Source organism: Rutilus rutilus (assembly GCF_951802725.1).
Source record: "Rutilus rutilus genome assembly, chromosome: 9".
Taxonomy (NCBI): domain Eukaryota; kingdom Metazoa; phylum Chordata; class Actinopteri; order Cypriniformes; family Leuciscidae; genus Rutilus; species Rutilus rutilus.
This window is the reverse complement of record NC_140223.1, coordinates 22,569,825-22,593,602: the sequence shown is the minus strand read 5'-3', so window position 1 is coordinate 22,593,602 and position 23,778 is coordinate 22,569,825. Positions and strand designations below refer to the sequence as shown.

At 34.8% G+C, this 23,778-nt stretch overlaps 1 protein-coding gene across 1 annotated transcript; it reads right to left on the bottom strand.

Annotated features, from left to right (window-relative positions):
* Nucleotides 1-441: 441 nt before the first annotated feature.
* gipr (gastric inhibitory polypeptide receptor) lies at nucleotides 442-20,978 on the bottom strand. Its single transcript, XM_084419519.1, has 14 exons — nucleotides 20,753-20,978; nucleotides 11,182-11,341; nucleotides 10,335-10,431; nucleotides 9,886-9,993; nucleotides 9,411-9,532; nucleotides 6,720-6,826; nucleotides 6,208-6,361; nucleotides 5,072-5,231; nucleotides 4,723-4,783; nucleotides 4,549-4,618; nucleotides 3,255-3,343; nucleotides 2,496-2,634; nucleotides 2,300-2,341; nucleotides 442-2,078 (listed from the first exon to the last, which is right to left on the bottom strand). The coding sequence occupies exons 2-14, from the start codon at nucleotides 11,236-11,238 to the stop codon at nucleotides 1,725-1,727; spliced, it is 1,560 nt and encodes a 519-aa protein (XP_084275645.1). The 5' UTR covers nucleotides 11,239-11,341; nucleotides 20,753-20,978; the 3' UTR covers nucleotides 442-1,724.
* Nucleotides 20,979-23,778: the final 2,800 nt, after the last annotated feature.

Genomic DNA, 23,778 nt, shown 5'->3' with positions numbered 1-23,778 from the left:
TGTGATCAATAAGAAAATGCTATTTGTAAGAAATTCATTAGGAAACCATTCTATAGATACAAATTTGTCTGTGACAGGGCCTGACATTTTAGGGGTGAAATGCGTATAAAAATTTATTTTATTCAATCATAAAAACATGCTGAGATGGCATGATATGTGTTTCTCATAGTTTAACATGTCCTCCATATGACTCAATGTTCAGATTTAAGAAAAATATATTTTTTCCCCAAGATTTTTTATAAGTGGAAATGTACATTTCTGGTAGAATGTGCCATTAATAGGCCTACATATTATTGAAACAAAATACAGTAGGCTACAGGTGAGGAATACCGAGATGCCAAAAGCCTCTAAGTCCGTCTAAAGTTTTTTTGTTTAATATTAACATTTTTACCAGGCTCCTATAGGTTTCTACCCAATTAGCGGCATTGGACTGAGGTTGGGATTTATTGAGTTTGAAGTGAAAGTATTTGATGAGTAGCCTATAGGCCTACTATTGCTGGACAAAAATAGAAGGTGATAGATGTAAGATAAATAGCCTAACTATTAACTATTAACAGTAGCTTCATCAGAACTACACAAACTGGAGACTACAACAAAGACATCTTATATTTTGACAAATTCATGCCTGACCATAACTCTTTGCACTCGGTTAATGTTATTCAGCACTGACAAGATGGTAAGAAATTTCCTCAGGGGACGAACGCAACTCTACAACACATCTGTGCAGTTCTCTCTACGTCCACTAGGTGGCTTTAGGTGCCAATGGATCCGGTGAATAACCTCAATGTGAAAACAACAGAATAACGGCATCCGCTTGATGCATGGCATTTAGAAATTAGATAATAAATGGCCTAAACCACAGTGAAAGCTCAGGTACAACATACGTAGATATCACTATTATTATTGAACTCTTCCATTCATAGTAGCCTAACAGAAAAAGAATGTGTCCAGAGAAGTGAAAGCCTACACAATGTAAGAATAGATCTTAGTACTTGTGAGTGGTTCAAAAAAAGAGGGGATACACTGATTTAAGCCTTCATAAAGATTTGGGAACAATCTGTTTCCATGTTTGATAATGTTGTTACTGTTACCTAATAACTAAATTACCCTCTTATTCTTTTAGACATACAGTTCACAGTTGGGTTCTGTCATGGCACTGAATGAAAAGGGATTAAGCCATTGAGTGGAATGCAGAAACATAAAAAAGGAATTAGATTTCCTGCTGTTTAAGAGAGTGCCAAGACCGCACCGTTCTGGTTGAGCGGGTTACACAAGAGCCATACAAAACCTTCATGATAGACATTTAATGCCTCCAGAGGCACTTATCATATCAGGGTGAGGATGTGCTTTAGACATGATGCTAGTGCTAATTTGCTGTTTATGGACATTTTATAAGTTTTATTAACTTTATCATTGATCCTTATTCTGTATGTATACAGTCTCCCCCAAAAGTATTTAACCTGCACATAAAATTGACTGCATTAGATAACAAACATCAAACCATAACAGAATGTTTTGGCGCATAACAGAATTAATTTTGTGTCCAAATTGAGGTATAGTGGTAAATATCAAATGAGAAAAACAAAAACAATCTGTCTGGTGTAATGTGAGAAATGTGATGTAGGAATATCCTTTTTTTCAAAAACAATGAGATCTCTTATTCCAAGACACTCTGTGATATCCAGCTTGTTTGTCCAATCAATGGCCAGCACAGTCCACATCATTCAGCAGTAGCTCTCGGAAAACATGGTTGTGCCCTCTGCGGCACACTGGGGTAACGCTGGCACATCCAACCCGTTCAGAACCTGTCTTCGGGCAGAGATGTAGCAGTACGCCTTGCCTTTCTTTGCTCCACGATGGTAGTGTTGTTGAACGGTCAGGTGGGCGTCTGTTGATGTTGGGTCTGAGCACAGTTGGCAGCCACTGTCCAGAGGGCACTCTGGAGAGCAGGCTGGGTCATGGTGGCACACAGGACTGGCACCTCCCTGATGTGTGTTGCTACCTGTATTACGCTGGTCATCCAAAATGCTTATTCCCAATCTCCATCGCTGCCATTTCTTTTTGATTTCTGACTGTACCTGAAATCAAAGACATGACAGGTAAAATAGCAGTTATGTGAATATAAATAGCATAGGATAGCAGGGTTATTATCTTTAACAATTTTGTTTTTATTTTTTTTACATTTAAAACATTAACTTATATTAACAAACTATAATAGCAGTTTTTTATTTAATTATATTTAAATACATTGAGTATACATTAAAAATATGACACTATACAGTATAGAAAAAATATATACCTCTTTATTGACAAAGCAGTATAGTATGGCCACCAGAAAACCCTGTGGGGCAACAGCAACAAATGTGTCAAAATGCATTAACTGTAAGGATATACACTACATTTAAATAGTGCATGGAAAACAAAAAAGTAAGTACACTTGATGATCTAGGCCAATTTGTGACACGGTCTGTCTCGCTTGTTCCCCTTAGTTGTACCTGAAAGGAATTGAAGAAGAGTTCAAAGAACAGGTTGACATTGCGAAGTACGCCCTCAGTCTGTTCCTCTGTCATCACAGCAAACACCACCTCATGAATCCCTAACAGGGGAATGAGGGTCAGCGTGGACTTGGCTAACCTGAGGGACCAAGAATATTAGATGCAGATTATTCAAAAACACAATCCGGCTCATCTCGCTTCAAAATGCATTTTTTGTGATCACATTGTTTCAGATAAAAAAAAAAAAAAAAAAAAAAACCTTTTCGGTTTTCTAAATGTTTGAAGAGAAATTTCATATAGGCAGATAAATTGACAATAGTGAGGCACTGTGGGTGAATCAAGAATCTAATAAGCCTCCATCATTATTACCAATACATATGCTTGTTATATTTCAATACACGTTTTCTTCCACTATGGATAAGCAGGATTTAAGCTTAAAGGCTAGAAATACATTCTCTGCTGGAAAAAGAACAGCTCCCTAAAAAATACGCTGTCCTCAAGGCTGACATTTGAAGAAGAGGATGAAACATTCTTCAAAATGGTTGAAACATCAAATCTTGCTAAGGCACTTTATGTGACACAGTTCCAGTTTACATAACAGAAATACCGGCTACAAGGAAAAACCAACAGATCAGGTTGTTTTAAATAGCAAATTTGATTACAACAAACAAAGAACAGACTAACAGATACTGATGAACATAAATGAAATCAAAACACTTCATTATTAAATTAATTTAAAATAACAAGACAAATTCTTACCTAAATTTATAATCTGTATATCTCATCTGATGTGCTTTTAATTTGGAGATGAGGATCTGAATAATCCTTATAAATATGAAAAAGTTCACCTGCAAAATATGATTATTTATATATAATTACATGTGGAATGCTCAATGTAAAGGCACACAAAACTTCTCATTCTGGAGAATGCAGAAAACTATCCCAAATGAGAGTGACGGACCCGTTCAAACCAAGCCACAATAATTTCGGAGTGCAGAAAAACATTTCCTCAACACAATCTCAAGAGTGTTCTAGACTAATGAGTCATCCATGTATAATGCAAGAGTTGTGTTGCACCAGCCATTCGTAAATTCGTTCTTAAATTGGAACGCAAAGTCCACACTAGAGGCTTATTAACTAGCTAGTTTGTAACTAACTCTGTACTCTATTCGGTTGCACCATTTGTTTATAAGGCAGAACAGCTAATAGGTCGTAAGCTCTCCATGCGTAGTCACATAATGTGGCATTTACCCTCAATGATCCAATAGCAGCCTTAAAATATTTTTTTTATATGTAAATAACATTCAGAAACTGTATTTGAAAATTGAAAATTACATTCATGACATTATATTATTTTAAATGCACAACATGGACCGATGCATATAGAAGAGCGCATTAGGACAGGTAATCTGCACATAATGTTCTCTCTCTTAAATATAGGTACGTGTGAATGTCAGCATTAGCAAAGTCTGTCGGGTAAAATAAAAGCTTTTTTGATGCAGTTCAGTCAGTCTGCTATTTTATTCTAACCATTACTCCTGATGGGAGACTTCCGTAAATATTTAGTTAATACGTAGAGCTATGCTTTAGCTGAGTTGGTGCAATGGTGCAACACAAAAATATTTAGGTTAATAAGTGCGCAAGTTGTAACAGTGACCATTTACGTCAAGTTGTCTGCTACAACTTATGCATAGCTGGTGCAACCGGCCCCAGATGACTCAGAACTTGGAATTCTCTCACCTCCCACACAAAAATAACCACTGGAACATAGGTCAGAAATCCTACTAGTAAAGACGCAGCAGATCTTTCGGCCCTGACTATGATTAAAAGATGGTAGAAACTAACGCAATGTTCCATTAGTTGAAAACTTCAAGTTCTGAGTTATCTGGAAAACAGGTCGGAATTGGGAAATTTCCAGTATTCAGCAGAAATAAAAGATCTGTAAGCACATATACTGTAAGTGTGAATGACTATAATGTGTGAATAGTCAATGTGAATGACTATAAATACAATCAGAGATCACAAAATGAGATAAATACAGAGGATAACTCACTAAAATTGCCAAAAGGATTGGCGTTCGGATGATCCACCAATATGCCATATTTTCGTTGATCTCCCAGCACCTTGAGAAATGTGTAGGGACATTTGTAATGCTTAACCAAAGCTGCTCTTAATCTTTAACCAAATGAAAGAAAGCTGTTGCATCAAGACTTCTGGCACATCTTACCTAGTGTTCTCATACAAGTAACGAACAACTATCCAAGGCACCACAAAGAGCACAGGCGTTCCTGTCAGAAAACAAGCAAGACACCTGCCTCACATTTGTGCATCTACATTAGCATTTAATTCTTACTTTCTCTAAAGAAATTGTTTTTGATTTAATTGTGGTAATTGTTCAAACTCATTCCATGTATGGAAAGGTATGCATTTAAATTTAAATAATTACATTTTATATATATATATATATATATATATATACTATATTTCATTGTTTTTATAAGTTTATTAAATGAAGTATTCCACTTATTTTTATGATAATTGTTCTACAAAAAGAGTAGAATGAGTTTGTTACACACCCCAGCCGATTAAGAGGTACACACAGAAGTAACTGTTCTCTGAGAAGACCATCAGCACCAGCAGGTTGTGAAGATATAGACCTTCTACCAGTAGCCAATAGTAGTTGGCCCCAACACAATACTGCATCAGGACCTGAGCCACACGGCAGCCTGACATCACCTGTGGGTTTAATGTGGGTTTACTGGATCAAACAATGTACTTGAATAGTTTTGTAGCAGGAGTGTTTCCTCAGAGGCAAAATTGGATGAAAATAAATCCACAGTACAAAGAAAAAACAATGCAAATATTACAAAATATGAAATTAAAAAGTGTATAAATCACAAATTTTTCTAAAATGACACTGTTCAACAGTGGCACCAGTGGTTAAAGTTACAGCGGGATGCAACGTCTTTCTTGGTTCCCCTCAGCTCAATGACTTTTAACAGACCCCCCTAAAGTGAGCCATGGGTTTGGTGAGTTTAACTGAGAATGAATGGGGAAAAGGTAATGTGAGAGGAGACAATGCTTCCATTGTGCTTTGGCCTATTACCATGTTCATACTATACAATGTGGATGTCTGGACAATTAAATAATGGTGTTAATGGGAAGACTAATTAAAAAGAAAGTATACAACCCTAATACATGGATATCTCACTTTACAACACATCAAAAAACTAACTTAAAATGACTTGAAAACATGATCTTTAATTTTTGACCAATCAGCTTGGTGGAAACCCTTGGTAGGCTACATCTCTGACTGTGGCCAGTGTTTACTGATCTTTGATGATCAGTATTTTGATGACTGATGATACGATAAGTTTATTAAAAGACTATTAAAAAAACATCAGTTGACAAATAAAATAGACATGAAATCAGAATTTTTTTTGCTTAATTTAGATGCTTAAAAAACACTAACTTAATTAGATTTATAAGTTTAATAAATAGAACATTAATTACAATGTTAATATAAAAATACAAAATAGAATAGTATAAGAAATGTTTATTTACACTGCTAAACATTAAGTGTAACTATAACATGAATTTACATTTGATAAAAAAAATTCTGAGGACTTTGCCTCCTCATTCCAGAACAGCAACTGTTCTGCAGCGTGTAATTACTGTAATGTAACTGAGTCAGTACTGTATTTCTGCTTACCTCGTCACTCAGAACGATTGAAACATCTTTGTTGTCCCTGAACTCTGGAGCGTCTTTCATGAGAAGCGCGTCTCTCGTGAGGATGGACACAGCTCGCAGGATAAATGAGGCAAACAGGTTGGTGTGGATGTAATTACGTGTGCAGCGCAGCTTCCTGCAATATTACACACAAACACATTATGGCTTTTCACACTTGAAATACTTAACCCTGGGTCAATATAAACCCTGGGTGAACAAATCTTGCTTCACTTTTCAGACTGATCATTAATCCTAGGTACTCATAAACTGATGTTTCACACTGTAAATTCCTGAATCCTGGATTAACGTTCTTATTTGGAGTGTCAGTGTCATTGGGCGAACAGCACGCAACATGTTTACATTAAGGCTCTTGCTTTTATGTCTTTTTATTATTGCAGGATGATGAATTAGGCCAACAGCTTTATATTGTTTTGTTTTTTCTTCTTCTGCATGCCATGTTCTGCTCACTTTTCTGGAGGAAAGCAGTCACTCACCTGAATAGGAGAAGTATGACGAGGGCTAAAGACAGGCTGGCCAGGGACAGAGAGTAACCAACTGTGTACATCACCCTGAAATAGGCCAAGATCATCATCTGATTCTCCTGTGAAGACAGCGAGTGAAAGAATAGCACTACACAGACATAAGCCAATTTAATTAATGTGACTATTCTGAAAGAAAAACCTTCTCAAATGTCTTTTGTGGGATATGAAGGCAAAGCTTCAGAGAAATTCTGACATTTTTCTAATTCTGCCATACTGACAACCACTGAAAGCTGCCTTAGGCAGAGTGTAATGACATCTTTATATTCATGAATCACACTAGCGAGTAATAGCCAATAACTCTGGAAAATAACTCTGCGAGCAGGAGATAAAGTCTCCTTCGCCAGTAAGAAATGAGAGCAGAGCTCTGCAAATGACACTAGTGGGACTGCTTTCCAAGTGCTTTGGTTCATGAAATTACAGAACTGCATAAAAATTCACACAGCGAGTTTCCTATTTTACATAAATTCTCCATACACCACAAATCAAACTGGTTTCTTTCACTGAGAGCTTTTCCAGTCGTTTTGAACAACAACATGTACTTGCTAGTGTGATCCATGAAAATAAAGATGTCATTACTCTCTGCCAGAGGCGGCTTTCAATGGCTGTCAGCATGGCGGAATTTAAGAACTGACTCCCTTTCAATTCATGAATTGGAATTTTAATGAACTGGCACCACAGGAAGTTAAACTGGAATTTGAACTTGGATGACAGTAAGTGGAATTTACCGGATTGCAACTCGCATTCAACAAAGCCACAAAACTAATTTAATTGGTCCAGGATCATTTAAATAATTACATGATTTATTTGACTAATTATGCCTATTTATTTCCTGATCTGCAGATATTTTTCTTTAACCAAGATCAACAAGATTTTAACTTTATCAAAATGATTTAAAAAAAAGAATATATACTGAATAATATAAAGCATATATTAGGGAAGCCATATACTTTTTTATTATCATACATTTTAATTATCTCACCCATAGGGCATATCCATTTAAAAGTTTGGGGTCAGAATTGTTTTTGAAGGAAATTTGTTTTCAACAAAAACATGTATTCAGCAAGGATGCATTAAATTGATTTAAAAGTTTTTTTTTTGTTTTTTTTTTTAAATAAATGCCTTTGAAATTTCTATTCAGAAACGAATCCTGAAAAAACACAACTGCTTTCAACATTGATAATGATAAGAAATGTTTCTTAAGCAACAAATCAGCATATTGATGATTTCTGAAGGGTCATGTGACACTGTGAAGACTTGAGAAAATTGATAAAGACTGGAAAATTCAGCTTTGCCATCACAGGAATAAACTGACATTATAAAATATATTAAAATAGACAACAGTTATTTTAAATAGTTAAATTATATTTAACAATATTACTGTTTTTTTTTTATCAAATAAATGCAGCCTTGGTGAGCAGAAGAATCACTGACAAACCCTATACAGTGGTGGTCCGAATTAATGGCACCCCTGGTAAATATGATCAAAACTGGCTGTAAAAAATAAATCTGCATTGTTTATCCTTTTGATCTTTCATACAAAAAATGTGCAAAAATCTAACCTTTCATTTAAGTAAAATCATTGAAAGTGGGGGGAAAATCACATGATGAAATAAATGTTTTTCTCCAAAACAAGTTGGCCACAATTATTGGCACCCCTAGAATTTTTTACGAGTAAAACATCTCTGAAGTGTATTCCCATTAATTACCTTTTTTTTTTTTTTTAGCACACTAGGGTGACTAGGAACATGAAATTGTCTAGCTATGACTTCACAGGAGTTTAAATATGAGGAAACACAAAGGCCAAATTCCCTTAATCATCCATCACAATGAGTAAAACCAAAGAATATAGTTCTGATGTGCAGAAAACCTACCAGATGTGTTTGGTGCAAACATGGATAAAAAGTACCCCATGCCTGCGGTTAAATATACAGCTGGATCTTATATGTTGTGGGCCTATTTTTTTGCTGGAGGTCCTGGACATCTTGTTCAGATACATGGTATTATGGATTCTAGCAAATAGCCTACCAACAGATAAAAAATCAAAACCTGAATGCCTCTGCTATAAATCTTATAATGGGTCATGTTTGGATCTTCCATCAGGACAACGGTCCAAAACAAACATCAAAATCAACACAAAAATGGGTCACTGAGCACAAAATGAAGCTTCTGCCATGACTGTCCCAGTCCCCTAAACTGAACCCTATAGAAAATGAGTGGGGTGAACTGAAGAGAAGAAGCACCAACATGAACTTGTGAATCTGAAGGATCTGGAGAGATTCTGTATGGAGGAGGAATGGTCTCTGATCTCTTGTCAGTTGTTCTCCAAACTCACCAGGCATTATAGGAGAAAACTCAGAGCTGTTATCTTGGCAAAAAGAGGTTGCAAAAAGTATTTAATAACAGGGAGCTAATAATTATGGCCAGCGTGTTTTGGAGAAAAGCATTTATTTCATAATGTGATTTACCCCCCACTTTCAATTCTTTAACTTCAATGAAAGGTTAGATTTTTGTGAATTTTTTTGATAAACAACGCGGATTTATTTTTTACAGCCATTTTTGATCATATTTACCAGGGATGCCATTAATTCTGACCACAACCGTATACATGTACATTCATTTTAGGTGATATACATGTCTCTTTACCTGTGCTATCTGCTGGCTGCCATCTGCATTGCATTGTGAGTGGTCTCTCCATGTACGGCTGTGGTTGACAGTGAACCACTGGCCATCTGGACCACATTCCCGAGACACAAACCCATTACGCACTAAAGAGGACAGTAATGCATAACAGGTCTTCTTTTACTCCAAACATGTCTAGTATTGGAGAGTCTTCTATGAACCTTTTTATTAATTGAGTGCATGGAAATGACAACCAACAGCATCATTTATGGTAGTCACTCATTCTTATGTTAGTATGTTCTAAATCTGTCTTATGATTTTTACCTGGCAGAAGATAAAATGAGTTTACGATAAGCAATAAAAATTATATTTTCACATAAACAAATGGTAAGCTTTAAGGTCCTCTTTTTAAAATGAATTTGGTGAATTGCATGACATTTATGAAGCAATTTTTATTTTTATTTTTTATGCCAACAGGCACTATTATTAGCAGTGGTACCTTGATCATACCAAGGCAGATACCAGGGGCACGGCACTTTCACCGTTGTGTTGGGAACTCCATCTGTCCAACAAGCGTACATATCAAACATGCTTTTGCAAAACAAACCTAATGGAGAAAATAGAGTTAATGTGAATAATATAAAGGTGATCCAGAGAGGTTTAATAACTTTATATACTCCTGCCAGAGCTTATTTCATATATAAAATTGTTTATTTAATTGCTGCATTCCATGTTAGAAGTATAACTAAAATGATCCTCATTGACACTCCTTATGCAAGCAACATTTATATGGCAAGAAATATTCACGACAAACATTTAGAGTGGTTAGTGTGTGTCTGTGTGTTTACTTCTCTTTATATACATAGTAAATCTCATCTTTTCCAATGTTGATACAGAAACGCACACACACACACACACACACACACAGATGGAAGAGCTAATGCCTACCCGAAGGTGTGGGTTGTGAGCTTATCTTCAAGATGCACTCGTTCCGATACCTGTTCCATTCCTGCACTGTGTCCTTCACCGTCTTCCCACTCACACTCTGAAATAACACGACACCATAAGGTTACAACTTTCTTAAAACCAAATCAAAATTGGCCTTATTTACTGTCTTAATACATGTTTCTGGTCTTAATGTACACAAAGCTGCATGCAAGAAATTCTGACAGTTTTCCAAAAAAATACTATAAGGCCATGTGTCCACCAAAGAGTTTTCAATGAGAGCGCCCCATGTTTGAAAACGACAGCAGCGTGACAAGGCGCTGAGCGTCTATTTCATGCTGACCGCTTGGCTTTTTTTTCGTCTGGTTGCCGAGAGTTGAAAAATGTTCAACACTGGGTAAAACGCAGCAATCATCACTGTCACTTTTTACCCAGCCATTCAATCACAATGGAAGGGCAAGACAAACAACACACCGATCAACCGTCCTCTCTTTCTACGTGGTTCAGCCATATCTTCATCCAAATCAAGGGACAGAGCAAGTACTTTACATTGTGTCAACATTTTTATATTCAGAAACAAACTATCTGCGAAATCAGAAACTAGTAACACTTCCGCGGATTTTCCATAGCGCTATCGAGCAGCTGGCTAAAAATACTTTGGTGGACACACAGCCTAAAAGTAATATAAGTAGGCCTATAGTATTGCAGGCCATATGAGAGCTTTATGGAAAACACACACTCAAACAGAATTGATGTATTTTTAGGAACTAATCCTTCAAAATGAACATTTAGAAATGCATTAACAACAAGCTATTAGTTTTTGCTGCAAAATGTATATGTTGATCAATACCTCAGCTCTGCACAAGATGGACAGAGTGAGGAGGAAGATGGTGGAGGTGCTCTTCATCACTGAAACAGGTACCAGGGGCCAGACATCTTAGAGCTGGGCCCTCAACCAACCAGAACCAGAGCAGGCCATTCTTTCAGACCTGTACGCCACCAGCTGCACCCTTCAGGACCGAAACATATAGCAGAGAATTAATAACCAGATGGCTTCAAGCTCTTGAACTTCCAATCTCTGTCTGTCTATGTGGTCTTATTAAATCCTTAACACATGAAAGTACTCATGTGGCCAAAACCTAATTTAACTTCAACCTGAATACTGCTCGATTCTTTCCTTCCCCTCACATCTACATATACTGTATGTACTCCAGTCTTTATATAGTCATACAAATTTACAGTCATTATACAGAAACAGAAATCTGCCTATTAAAATGTATTAAATACATAATTTTAATCATTAAAACACTGGTAAATGTAATCTTGTACAAATCTCAATATATATATGAACATATATGTATTTATATATATTTTAGTTATTTAAATTTATAGAATTAGTATAGAACTTGAAAATAGTATAGAATTTAGTATTAATAATTATCCGTTTATTAGACCATCCCAACTAAAATGTGTCTGTGGAAACAGAAGAATTAAATACAGAAACAAACTATAAAAAAAATGCATAAAAGATTAAAATAACCATTTACTTTTAGTCAGAATTGGTTGACTGAATAGGTTGCCCTTCAGCAGTCAATATAATCCAGACGCTGTTGCTAAATCTCAGCTTAAATCGAAAATGGTTCAAGGAGGAAGGTCATTTGATCTCCAAAAGAACACTTGACTGAAGTCTCTTCAAGCGTGCCCGAAAGGAGGAAACAGTACGCTTAATCGAGATGATGTGTAAATAAATGAGTGTCCTGCTAAATCATGTATGATCAGGTTGGTGTTGAATAATTTAGTTGTTTTTGTGCTAAACAGGCTGGAAAGTGCTGAGGGTATAAACACAACACACATGGAGGACTTAGAGAAGGAAATTCCGGAAGAGGACATCCATGTAGTCACTCTAATCACATTGCTAGGGGAATAGAAACAGTTTACTCCATCTCTTTCCCTTGAACTTCACCTGTAATTTCAATAATTCAACAAAAAGGGGACAGCTTTGACCTTGAGTGCAGTCTGTAGAGTCTTAACGCTTGAGTTGATAATTATGATTATATAATTAGTTTAGTTCATTACATAAACATGGAAAATGGTAATATTTCCTTTAAAAAGTTTCCATAAATAGTGGTACACTGACGCAGTAGTTTTCAACTGATTTTGTTATTAAAAACGAAAAAAACAAATCAAATATTTCATTTTATTATTTAATTATTTTTGACAAAACTATTTGCATGAAATAAACTGAATAGAACAAATGTTACAGAATAGAACAGAGAACAATTTATTGCAAATATTTTGACACAATCCATATTTAACCATGTTTGTAACCATTTCTAGCAATTTGTGTCAAAATACAGTAATATCAACAACAAAACATGCAGGAAGTCTTTTCTCCGCCCTTTTAAATGCTGTTGCCTATTTTACTAAATAGTTGGATTTTATCTTAATGTATTAGGCATTGCATTAATGCATTTAGCATTGTTGTCCCCTGTTGTCTTATGACCAGGACTAGATGTTCGAGTTAACACCTCATTAAAGTATCGTCAGCAGATCTCATCAGCCTTTATTTATGTAATGATTGAGTTGTCATGTTACCATGATAGTTCTGGGCACATTTTTTAAACAAATAGGTCATTTCTATTCTAAATGGGGTGTGCTCCATGACTCTTAGAAAGAGTATGCAATAATTTACTCTGAAGGCCAGAAACCAATTCTGCAATGTTTATATTGCCTCACCTTAAAGGTTCTTTTGATTAACTCAGAGTATACTTAACCCAGGATATCCACTTGTGCCCCAGCCAGAAATATAATTACACAAAACACTGGACACAGGAGAAAACACTAGCCTACCAGTTTACCTACCAGGTAAAAAGTGATTTAGTTAATTGAATTAATTTACTTGTAACACACTTGAGCCCTATTTGGACGGGACTAGTTTGTGATTTGAATCCTGTCCAAATCGGCCAAGTCTGTGTTTTTCCACATACCTCTCTAAAAATTCTAGCGCAAATTACCTACTGTTTTTCGGCAAACTCAACAGTCCTATGAGAAATCTAATCTAGAAATTTAAAAGGTATATCAAATAAAAAAATTATAAAAATCTCCACCAAAAAAAAAAAAAAATTATAAAAATGAAATGATATAAGCCTTCTGGACACACAAAAGAATTATGATTTTAGGGCTTCGGGTCATTTTGTCCCACGAGGGAAGGATTTGTTACAGAATGGGAGGAGAGGATGAGGGTTAAAGTTTGCTCACCAAGGTTGCATTTATTTGATCAAAAATATGGTAAAAACAGTATTATTGTGATGTAATTTATAAATTATTTCTTAGGAATGACATTTATTTTTTAACAATGTAAAATCTTTACTGTCACTTTTGATCAATTCATCCTTCCTGAATTAAATTATTAATTTCTTTAAAAAAAAAATCTTACTGACCCTAAACTTTTGAACAGTTGTGCAGAAACATTTGTTTTGACCATTTCTGTTACTTGTATGTTATTGTCAAAAATTCCACCATAGAGTCCATACTGTAAAAAATTATTGTAATTTTAACTGTAAAACACTAAAAATGCGACAGTAAAAACCTGTCAATTGGTTAACGGTAAGTTCCCGTACAGAGGAAACTGTAATAGATCTAACCTTACATTTTAGGCAATTGTACTGTAAAATACTGTTAAATGTGCCACTTTTGAAAGTAAAAAGAAGAAATAATTTAAAAATTTACAGTGAAAATTTATGACACTTCACATTTGTAGATTGGTTTTTAATTTTTAATTTTAATTATGTTTATTTAAAAAAAAAAAATCTGATCAGCTATGTACTTTAGGGTTTTATGTTACATTTTGTTTTAAATAAATGTTTATTCCATTATTTTTGTGTTATCATTGTGTTACCATTATGTGTTTTGTGTTTGCGTGTATGTGCTATAACTGTGCACCTTCTATATTTCAGTATTTACCTCAGCTTGTGGAAAATCTGCTTGTGATTAACTTTGATTCATCATGTGTTTTTACTCTTTGCCACCTGTGTTATGTCAATATATGTAAAAAGTACAAAACAGATTTTAGTAGCAGTGTGACCAATTGCTAAATCAGCAGGAAAGGGCTGTTGAATTTACCGGTTTAAAAACTTTTTTTTTTTTTTTTACAAATAAAGTAACTTGTGTCACATCAACTATTTCATAGGAGTAAGAATGAGCTTCAATTAGGACCATACTTTGTCTGTCCATGCAAAACTATGATTAAAGTAACCATTATTTTATATGGAAACTTTAATGATTGTTTGCTGAATGCAATTCAGAATCTGGGTTCAGAATCTGGGATCAGTCCTGCACTTTTCTTAATGCTTGAGAGAAACAGAAATTGAAAAGATTTTTTCAGAGTAATTTAGCTGATGTTTCAGGCAGTCCTGCACTCAGAGACCTTCACACACTAACAGTGTGTCACTAATAACAAGTGCGACACCAACTAAACTTTAAAAGCAGCAGCAACATTAATGACGGCTATTTACTTGTTTACACAACTCATCTTCCGCCTGCAATCTGACCTTGAATGCACCAGACATCATTTATTACCCAGGTAAGTGGACTACGTATCCTACAGTCTACTGTGGCATCTAACCAAGGCCATAACCATGTGTGTGTGGGGGGGGGGGGGGCTTAGGGGGGGGGGGAATAAAGGAAAAAAAATGAGAACGACAGAAGTTCTACGTCTAATTGTAATTGTGAAGTAATCAATTGCACACATTCACTCTTATTTGTATGTCTAATAAGTTGAAAATGCAACATTTCTTGTCTTGTCACATTCAGAATTAGCCTTCATGTTTGCATATTTTGATATACAAAACAGCGAAAATTTATATCAAAAAGTAGTTCGCATCACTATATTTTACTGTAGGTGGTTTAACATTTATGTGAACAGTAAGGCCCGCCTTCTTTAATTTGATTGGCCATCTCAGTCATTTTGACGAGCTCTGTTAGAACACTGAGGCAGTGTAGCCTAAAAATTTAACTTTTAAAAAAATTTAGTCATCGTAACAATATGCACTTTTAATGCATTTTTAAAGGGTTACATCATACTTCCTTTAAAAAAAAGTATACTTAAGTTCAGTTTATTAAGTGTACTTAAGTTCAAGTGTACTAACACTAAAATCAAAGTAGAAGCTTATAAGTGTACTATTTCAATAGACTACTTGAGTGGGACTAAATTGGCCTAAAAAAGTATACTTTTAAGTATACTTTAAGTGTAAACTAGTTTACAACTATACGTTTTTTTTTTTTTTGTACTGCAACTATAATACAAGTGAACTTATAGGTATACTGGTTACAAGTTAAATACCTGTAGCACATTTTTTAGTTCTCCACAAGAATATATATATTTTTTTAAATAGCCAGCCATCGCCAGCATTTTTGATAATTTTCACAAAACTTTCATGGCCCCCAAAATATATGTTGTATGAATATCTGAACATGATCAAAAGAAATAACAGAGCATCTGCTTTTAAACACTTGAATGTGGGTAAGCTTCTTTAAAAATAAAATAAAAAAGCAACATTTTGAACAAAAAGCTATTTGAAAATAGTTTTTGTCAAAGACTTTGACCGGATCAGATTCAGAACGATGATGAAAACCTAGATATATAGGCCTATAGACAGATTTCACATTCCAAACATAGTAGATCACTTCCATCAACACCCCCAAAGCTTGCACAGAAGAGGCTTCCATGGTTGACATTTCATTCAGTGTGACATTAGGCACTTTTGATTTATATGCTGTTTAATGTTTTATGATTGTGTTATTTTACATGTGCATAAGCAATGCTTCTATCGCTTGTTTCCGCATCTTAATAATAATATCGTACACCGTAATATCGCCCTCTACAGTATAACAGTGAAAAAATGTATTGCCGGAAAATTCTGTCAATGGCGGGGAAAGAATTACATGTACGTAGATTTGAAGTAAATTCTTATTTACACTACCAGTTGACTAGACAAAAAATCAGATACTCAGAATTTAGAACATATCTGTTTTCTTTATAAATAAATATTTTCAAACAATATTTTATAAGACAGTAATTGAATAGGTGTAAAACATTAAAAAGTGTGTGATACTATCAAAAGACTAAACACAACTACAAGGCAAGCCAAGTATACTTAGAATACTTAATTATACATTTAAGTATATCTGGATAAAAAGATTGAGAACAAGTATATGGCAAAAATACTTAGACTTTTGTCAGCATAAATCAAGTATACTTAAAGGGTTAGTTCACCCAAAAATGAAAATTCTGTCAGTAATTACTCACCCTCATGTTGTTCCAACCCCGTAAGACCTTCGTTCATCTTCGGAACACAAATTAAGATATTTTTGATTAAATCTGAGAGCAGTCTCACTCCTCCATAGGCTTCTAAGGGAATGAAACTTGCTGGCGCAAAAAAGTTATTAAAGAGATCGTTTAATATAGTCCAAGTGAATACAATGGCTCAATCTTAAGTTTATCAAGCGACGAGAATACTTTTTGTGCGCAAAAAAAAACAAAAAAAAAACGACTTTATTCCACTATTCATTTCCTTCTCTCTGGGCCTCGAGTCTTTTCACGTAGTGTTTTAGCGCAGCGCGTCTGTGTTGCACGTCACACGTAGGCTCACTATTGGCCGACGCTTGTCAAGTGTGTGATGCGTGTGACGTACAACACAGACGCGCTGCGCTAAAACACTACGTGAAAAGACTCGACTACGTGTAGTCACTTGGACTATATTAACGATCTCTTTAATAACTTTTCTGGGCCAGCAAGTTTCAGAACTAACCCTTTAAGTGTAAGTATATTTCTGAGAAGTACATAGACTGAAAAAAGTATACTTGCTAATTTTTTATTTAAAAGTACTATACTAACAGCACACTTGAATAAACTAAATTTTTTGTAAGGGTTGCCCTATCAGCAGTGTGCAGCATCGCATTTCTGTCCATTAATGTGCACAAATACATGATACTGTGAAGTTCACAGTTGTTTGCAAAGGGTATACTTTTGTTGGCACTGTGGTTCACCCAGCACAGAAATGATAGCCATTGCTTTAGATCCCTGGCTAGTTTGATTTAGATGATGCTTTCTTAGTTCAACAAGCCAGATATGTTAGAACTGTTGTTCTCAACTCTGAGGAATGCAGAATGGGCATATTTGGAGATCTATGAAAGCACTGAAACACAGGTCCTCCTTGCACCATTTAATGGCATTCACTCTCTGTTCAAAGCAGCTTGTTTAACATTTCTATACTACATCTTTTAAAGCCATGAAGATCAAAAATGGTTTTCCCAAAACCAGTCCCAAAGTTAGAAGGGTCAAAGAGGATAAAAGCAGGGGTTCCATTAGTATCAGTTTATTTATTTCTACAGGACTGTGATGTATCCTCAGTAATGTATCCTTGTAATGACTCAAATCAAATGTTTTTGTTTTAAAAACTGGAATTGGCAATAAGTCCACAAAGAGTTTAGAATATCAAACTTAAAAAATATGTTTTTAGAATTAAGATAAGATTGTGTGTGAGGTTATTTTGTGCACAATTGAAGATTCCTCAATTTAGTGTAATACAAAAAAAGTTCTGTGAAATAAGGCAATACATATAATAATAGTATAGTGACTTGACTTTGCTATAAAACAATAAATAGTACGTACGTACCAATCCAATCTCATAAGAAAACTTCAATAATTTACGTTTCATTTGAATTTGTAAACATTTATTCGATTGTTTTTTTGTTTTTTTTTAAGCATAAAGGCCCACCCATAAACCGAACCCTCAGTGGGACGTAAGCAGATCCTACAAAAACAATGTTCATACAAATTCGCCACCAAACTATTTTACCAAAATGTAAAATAATAAGGAATTGCCATGAGAGTGTGTTGGTATAAGTACATTAAGTTGGCTAAGTTACTCCACTGAGACACATCCCAAATGTCCAAGTCCTCCATCCTTATACATGCCTCTACTTTTACGCCAAAAACAATCATTTCCAAACTCATCAATTTGTTATGTGCTCCTGAAATTAGTTTGATTTCCTATTATGATTCAGATTAGTATTACAATCTGAATCATAGGAAATCAAACTACTAATTTCAGGAGCACATAACAAATGGATGAGTTTGGAAATTATTGTTTTTAGCCCTACAAAGGCAAAACGCAGTACCCAAACAAACACTAAAGCAAATAAAAATATATTTAAAGTATATTATATTAAAAATATGATATTTTATAATTACATTTTTATTGTTTTAATATCAAATTTCCTTTTCTCTCCTTTCTCTGCCTTCGTAGGGAAGAACACAAGAAACATCACCTCACAAAATGTTAACTTCACCTTACTTTATTTTAAATTATATTTTAAATGAGAAAATCATGTTTCAGATTCTTTTGTGGCATGTTCCTTATTTCTAACTGAGGATATGGTGGAAACTCAGTGATACAGAACAATCATGTGTCAGATTCATTTCTGGCATGTTCCTTATTTCTAATTGAGGATATGGTGGAAACTCAGTGATCCAGAACAATGCAATATTATTCCATGAAAAACTGCATTGCATTGCACATCCACTCACAACATGCATTGCACAAGAGTAAACAAAACATCATCTGAGAATGTACAGTCTCATAACAACTTTCATTAGTATCTATTTAGGTAGATCCTCCTCTGTAGACCCACAGCTGTATAGGATCATTATTGTATGTTCAGGATCAGTCTGGCATATCCAAAAACAAAGCAAGACGATCAGAATAGCACCACTGTACGGAATAAATACTGATGCTGGTATCCAGTGAGAGAAACGTGAACGTAAACATTTAAAGACAAGAAAAAAGTAAGGAGCATAAATTCCTTTGCTAGTAGAAGGAAGGAGATTTGAAAACAGGGTGAATAATCGAATAGAACAAGTGACGTCATGATAAACAAGACAATTCTGCAAACCAAATCATGGATACAAATTGATAAATCTCAAATCAAGCAAGTAAAGCTAGCAGACACAAGTATATGCATGATCTGAAAAAACAATCAATGATAATCTGAGAAACTCTTGACTGAGTGAGCTGTGAGCATATTAACTGCTTTCACTTTAGAGTGGAAAACTTTCACATGAACACACACATAGTCCTATTAATTATAACGATTATGACAAAGTGTTGAAAAACAGTAGCACTGTGTATTTTTCTGTTCCTGCTGCGGTGCCAAGGCCATCTCCTTTTAACTCAGCTCATATAAATGGGTTCATATTTGCACACAAGAATTACTAACCGTAACCATAAAGTACAATATATTTTCATTCATTCACTTTTTAAATTTCATATCCCTTGTAATAATTCACACATTCTTTTTTTTAATTAACCCATTAGACATTTTAGATAAAACCACATTGTTCTTCAAAGTCAACATTTGCCACATACAACCATAAGTTTTACTAAATGATTTCAGATGTTATACATTTTTAAGTTGCACTGGTTATTTGTAGTTTTTTGTTGTTGTTGTGATTTTTTTATTTTAATAGCCCATTTTATTGCAATAAAGTCTGTCATCTTCATCGTTTTATGTTCATCCAAAACCACTGTGCTGTGTATAAATATTACCACTGAAAATTTGCGAAAGTGTTTATAGGCTACCACAGACATTCATTTGAACTGACATCGTTTCCTTGCAGCTGACATATTTAGCTTATATTAAAATAGCCTACATTTTATATATAAAGCCTTATGGACAATATATAGAGTCAGAGTCGTGTTGCCCGCTGTTGAGACATGTTCGTTGGGCTTTTCTCAAGACAATCCCACGTTCTTTAGTTTCACTTGCACGCCAGTAATTGATTTTAAACTCAAAAAGACTAATGGGCTGAACGCCAAACAAAACAGATGATGAAATTGATTAATATGATAGACTATCTAAAATCAAATTATAACCAATTGAATCACACCTATTACATTTATAACCATTTGGTTAAAACTCCCTCCCTAATGGCACAGCGCCTTGTTGTTATAAACATCTTTGATAGGCTATAAAATACACTTATAAGAGCACGGTTACATTAATTCAATAGGCTACGTCAAGCAATGGTAGTTCTTCTCTGATTAATAATAATTCATAATCTGCTAAATACCACAACTCAGACAGAATTAGCCCGACAGTAAACTTGTCAAGTCAAGCATACTGACAACCTAAATTCATTTGCAAATGAAAATCGCACCATGGTCAGGAACCCTGCACAACAGCATGAGAATCAATTTGTCCATTTGCAGAGAAAATATTCTATCACTCAGGTTAAAAAAAGAGAATCGTTTTAATAAGCTATAGATAGTGTCCGATAGTCTACTTCATATTAAGCATACAGAACATGGTATAGACACACACAACACAATTTCAGTAGTATTAAATATTCAAAGTCCTACCGTTCAGAGAAACATGTTTTTGGATATTAAGAAATGTTCTTTGAATTCCTTTGGTCGTGTTGAAATGGTGCTGGTAGCCAATCCAATTTCCTTAGTAAATGAGAAAAGTTGTGATGTTCGGCTTCTGGGCGAAATTAATCATTCTAGAAGTCAAAAGTCAGAAGAAATGAAACTGCGCTTCCACACGTTCATCACATAGACAGTATGAGAGCGCGCGCACAACAACACAAGGTGTGGACGCGCGTCACCTACAAAACACAGTGAGACAGAAGGATGTTCTTTTTCTTTAAAGGGGCAGGAGCCAAATAAAGTCATAATTCATGAGAATGAACTAAATCGGTAGCTTTTGCAAAATTAAACCGACTTAAATCGTGTGAAGGCTGAAATTACAATAATAGGAATATATATGGCCTATATATGATAAAGAACACATACAGGCTAAAATTGCACTGTGGTATTGAAATGTTTGTAGGCTATTGTAAGAAAACTTTCCTCACAGTGGCTCTGCCTTCTGCATCAGTTCATCATGCCAAAATGGGTCATCATCTATCATCAGCTATCAATATCAGCATTATTGTTCTGCCTTTTGCAAAACAAGAAGCAACCATATTGTTCAGACTATTCAACAGCATTCCAGGTATTAGGCCTAGCAATTATGATAAACAAATTCACACCCTGGACATGAGACAAACTTATTTTCTGACATATATAAACCAACAATAAAAATATATGTTTAAAATACAACTGTTATCATAATGCATTGAAATAAAATGGTACATTAACAATACAGTGAGTATAAAAGCAAATTTGAAATTGATCACAAGTCTTGTAGAGTAGCCTAATATTTTGCCTTTGAATTCATGTAAATCACAAATGACCTTTCCACCAGGCTAAATGTTTTTGTTATGTTTACATTAGCAACTGAAAATCTGCACTTTCATTTTAATCCACAGCACAATTACAGGTGAATTTTAAACCGTATCAGTTGAGTCACTTGGTGTAGAAGGTTTGGCATTCTAACCTGTAACCCTGCCTTAACCACAAGGGATTTTGTCTGTTTTTCACACCCAAAGCAATGGCACCAGTAAAGACGATAGATTAAAACACATTACTAAGCAGAGTGATATTAACCAAACCCAGTATGACTCAAATGAATATTGCCAAGATGGAATGTACATCTGTATCAATAGTTCCCAATAAAATTCATCATAAGTTACCTTTTAAGATAAACTACTATTGTTTAATATACTCTCTCTGATGACACGTGGTGCTTTCACAGAGTGTTTAATCACAATTTCAGGCAAAAGGTGAAGCTCCAGAACTTAGTGATTAGTTAAATTTATGAAATTTTACAGTGAAATATTACAACATTCAAATCTACAGGTGTGAGAAATAATTTGCATGTGCCTGGGAAATTCAACATCATAAACACAAAAAAAATGTTTCTTCCTGACAGAGTGAGAGCACACTTCCAAAATCTTATGTAATCTAAAAAGGGCTGTATTAAATAATGTTATATAGCTAAATTAAAATGGGTAGAATGAACCTATGCACTAGAATCTATTCAACAGGGTGAATGTACCATTAGTTTTGCCTAATGTCTATTGCAACTACAGATACATTAGCAACATAAAGACATTATAGTCATTAGTACAGTTTAGCAGACACTTTACTAAAAAGCAGAAACTAAAGTCATTTCAAAAACAGGAGAGAAAATGTAACTTAAGCCTCAACAATTAACTTAATTATATATCCTAAAATTCAAATATAATGAATATGCTCAGATGTTTCAGCTATTCCTTTTATCTCTTAATATTCCATGAAATTGCATCTAGAATATTTTAAATACGATAGATTTCATTGAGGATTTTGATCATATCGTTAGCTTTAATAAAAATGGCAGCACCGGACCCAGACAAATCATTTCAAGACACTTCAACCATTATCAGTAGGTTTCATCCAGGCCAATATTACTTGTTCTGCTTCAGTGGCCACACAATATAAAGATAAATAGTTTTCATTTAATTATCTGGTTTCACAATAAACTGAATCATCAAATTGAATTAGCCAATGATCTCAAAACTGTTCAGTTGAGGGGGTAGGTTTTTAAAACAATATGTGATAGGGACATGATCTGCAGAAAACTATACAGCATGCGCAGTAAAAAGCTGTACTGCGACATTCAGTTCAAAGGTGCAGTGTAGATTCATTTTTGCATACTTGTATAATGTACTAAGACTCGAGGTGGACAAATAATTTACTTTCTACAGTATGTTGAGTAAGAACAAAGATGACAAAAATCAATTTTAAGGTCACAGATAGGAACAAAGTGGTTAATGAGTAATTCAGGATCTCAGGATCTTCAAATCATTGACTTTGTTTAAGGTTAATCTACATGCTAAATGTAGATTAAGAGGTCGACCAGTTGAATTCTGGACATTTATAAAGTACATTTCTTAAAACATCTGCTCTGACATCCTTAAAAGAATAGTTAGAATAGAAAAATACACCAAAATAAGGTCAGACAAGTTTAAAGTGCAGGCACGAGGCAGGGTGAATGACTGAATGTTCATTATTGGGTGAACAATTGACATAGTGTCCTAGATATGTCAGAAGTAGCAAATCTAAAGTTGAAGGGTAAAAAGACTGAATAGTCTGGGATAGAAGTGGACCAATTGGCTATCCATAAAACCGTGAATCTGCCTGTTCCCATCAAGATGGTAGTGAAGCTCTGTTAAAGCTTGAAGGCATTGTTTTTCAGAAACACTTTTTGTTATACTGGTTGAAACTCTCTTCACATCCTGATAGCAATCAATACTAGAAGTGGAAATATATATATTCTCTCCACCCCTGTGTACAGCATAATTAGTAGGCGTTATGCTTTTTTCAGCTAAGGTTGCAGGCTTGCAGCTTTCAGGTGATATAAATCAGAGCTCTAAGTATTTTACGTTAATTATTACTGTAATGTTATGTGCTTTGAGACATGAGGTAGTTAATGCCAGTTCTCATGTGTTTTGGACGAGGTG

Excerpts from the sequence above, each read along its gene's own strand:
- gipr (XM_084419519.1), bottom strand. The coding sequence starts at position 11,238 with ATGAAGAGCACCTCCACCATCTTCCTCCTCACTCTGTCCATCTTGTGC. Across the intron at positions 9,533-9,885 it reads TCTGCCTTGGTATGATCAAG|TGCGTAATGGGTTTGTGTCT; the intron begins GTACCACTGCTA and ends TGTCCTCTTTAG. Across the intron at positions 4,784-5,071 it reads GTACCTCTTAATCGGCTGGG|GAACGCCTGTGCTCTTTGTG; the intron begins GTGTGTAACAAA and ends GTTTTCTGACAG.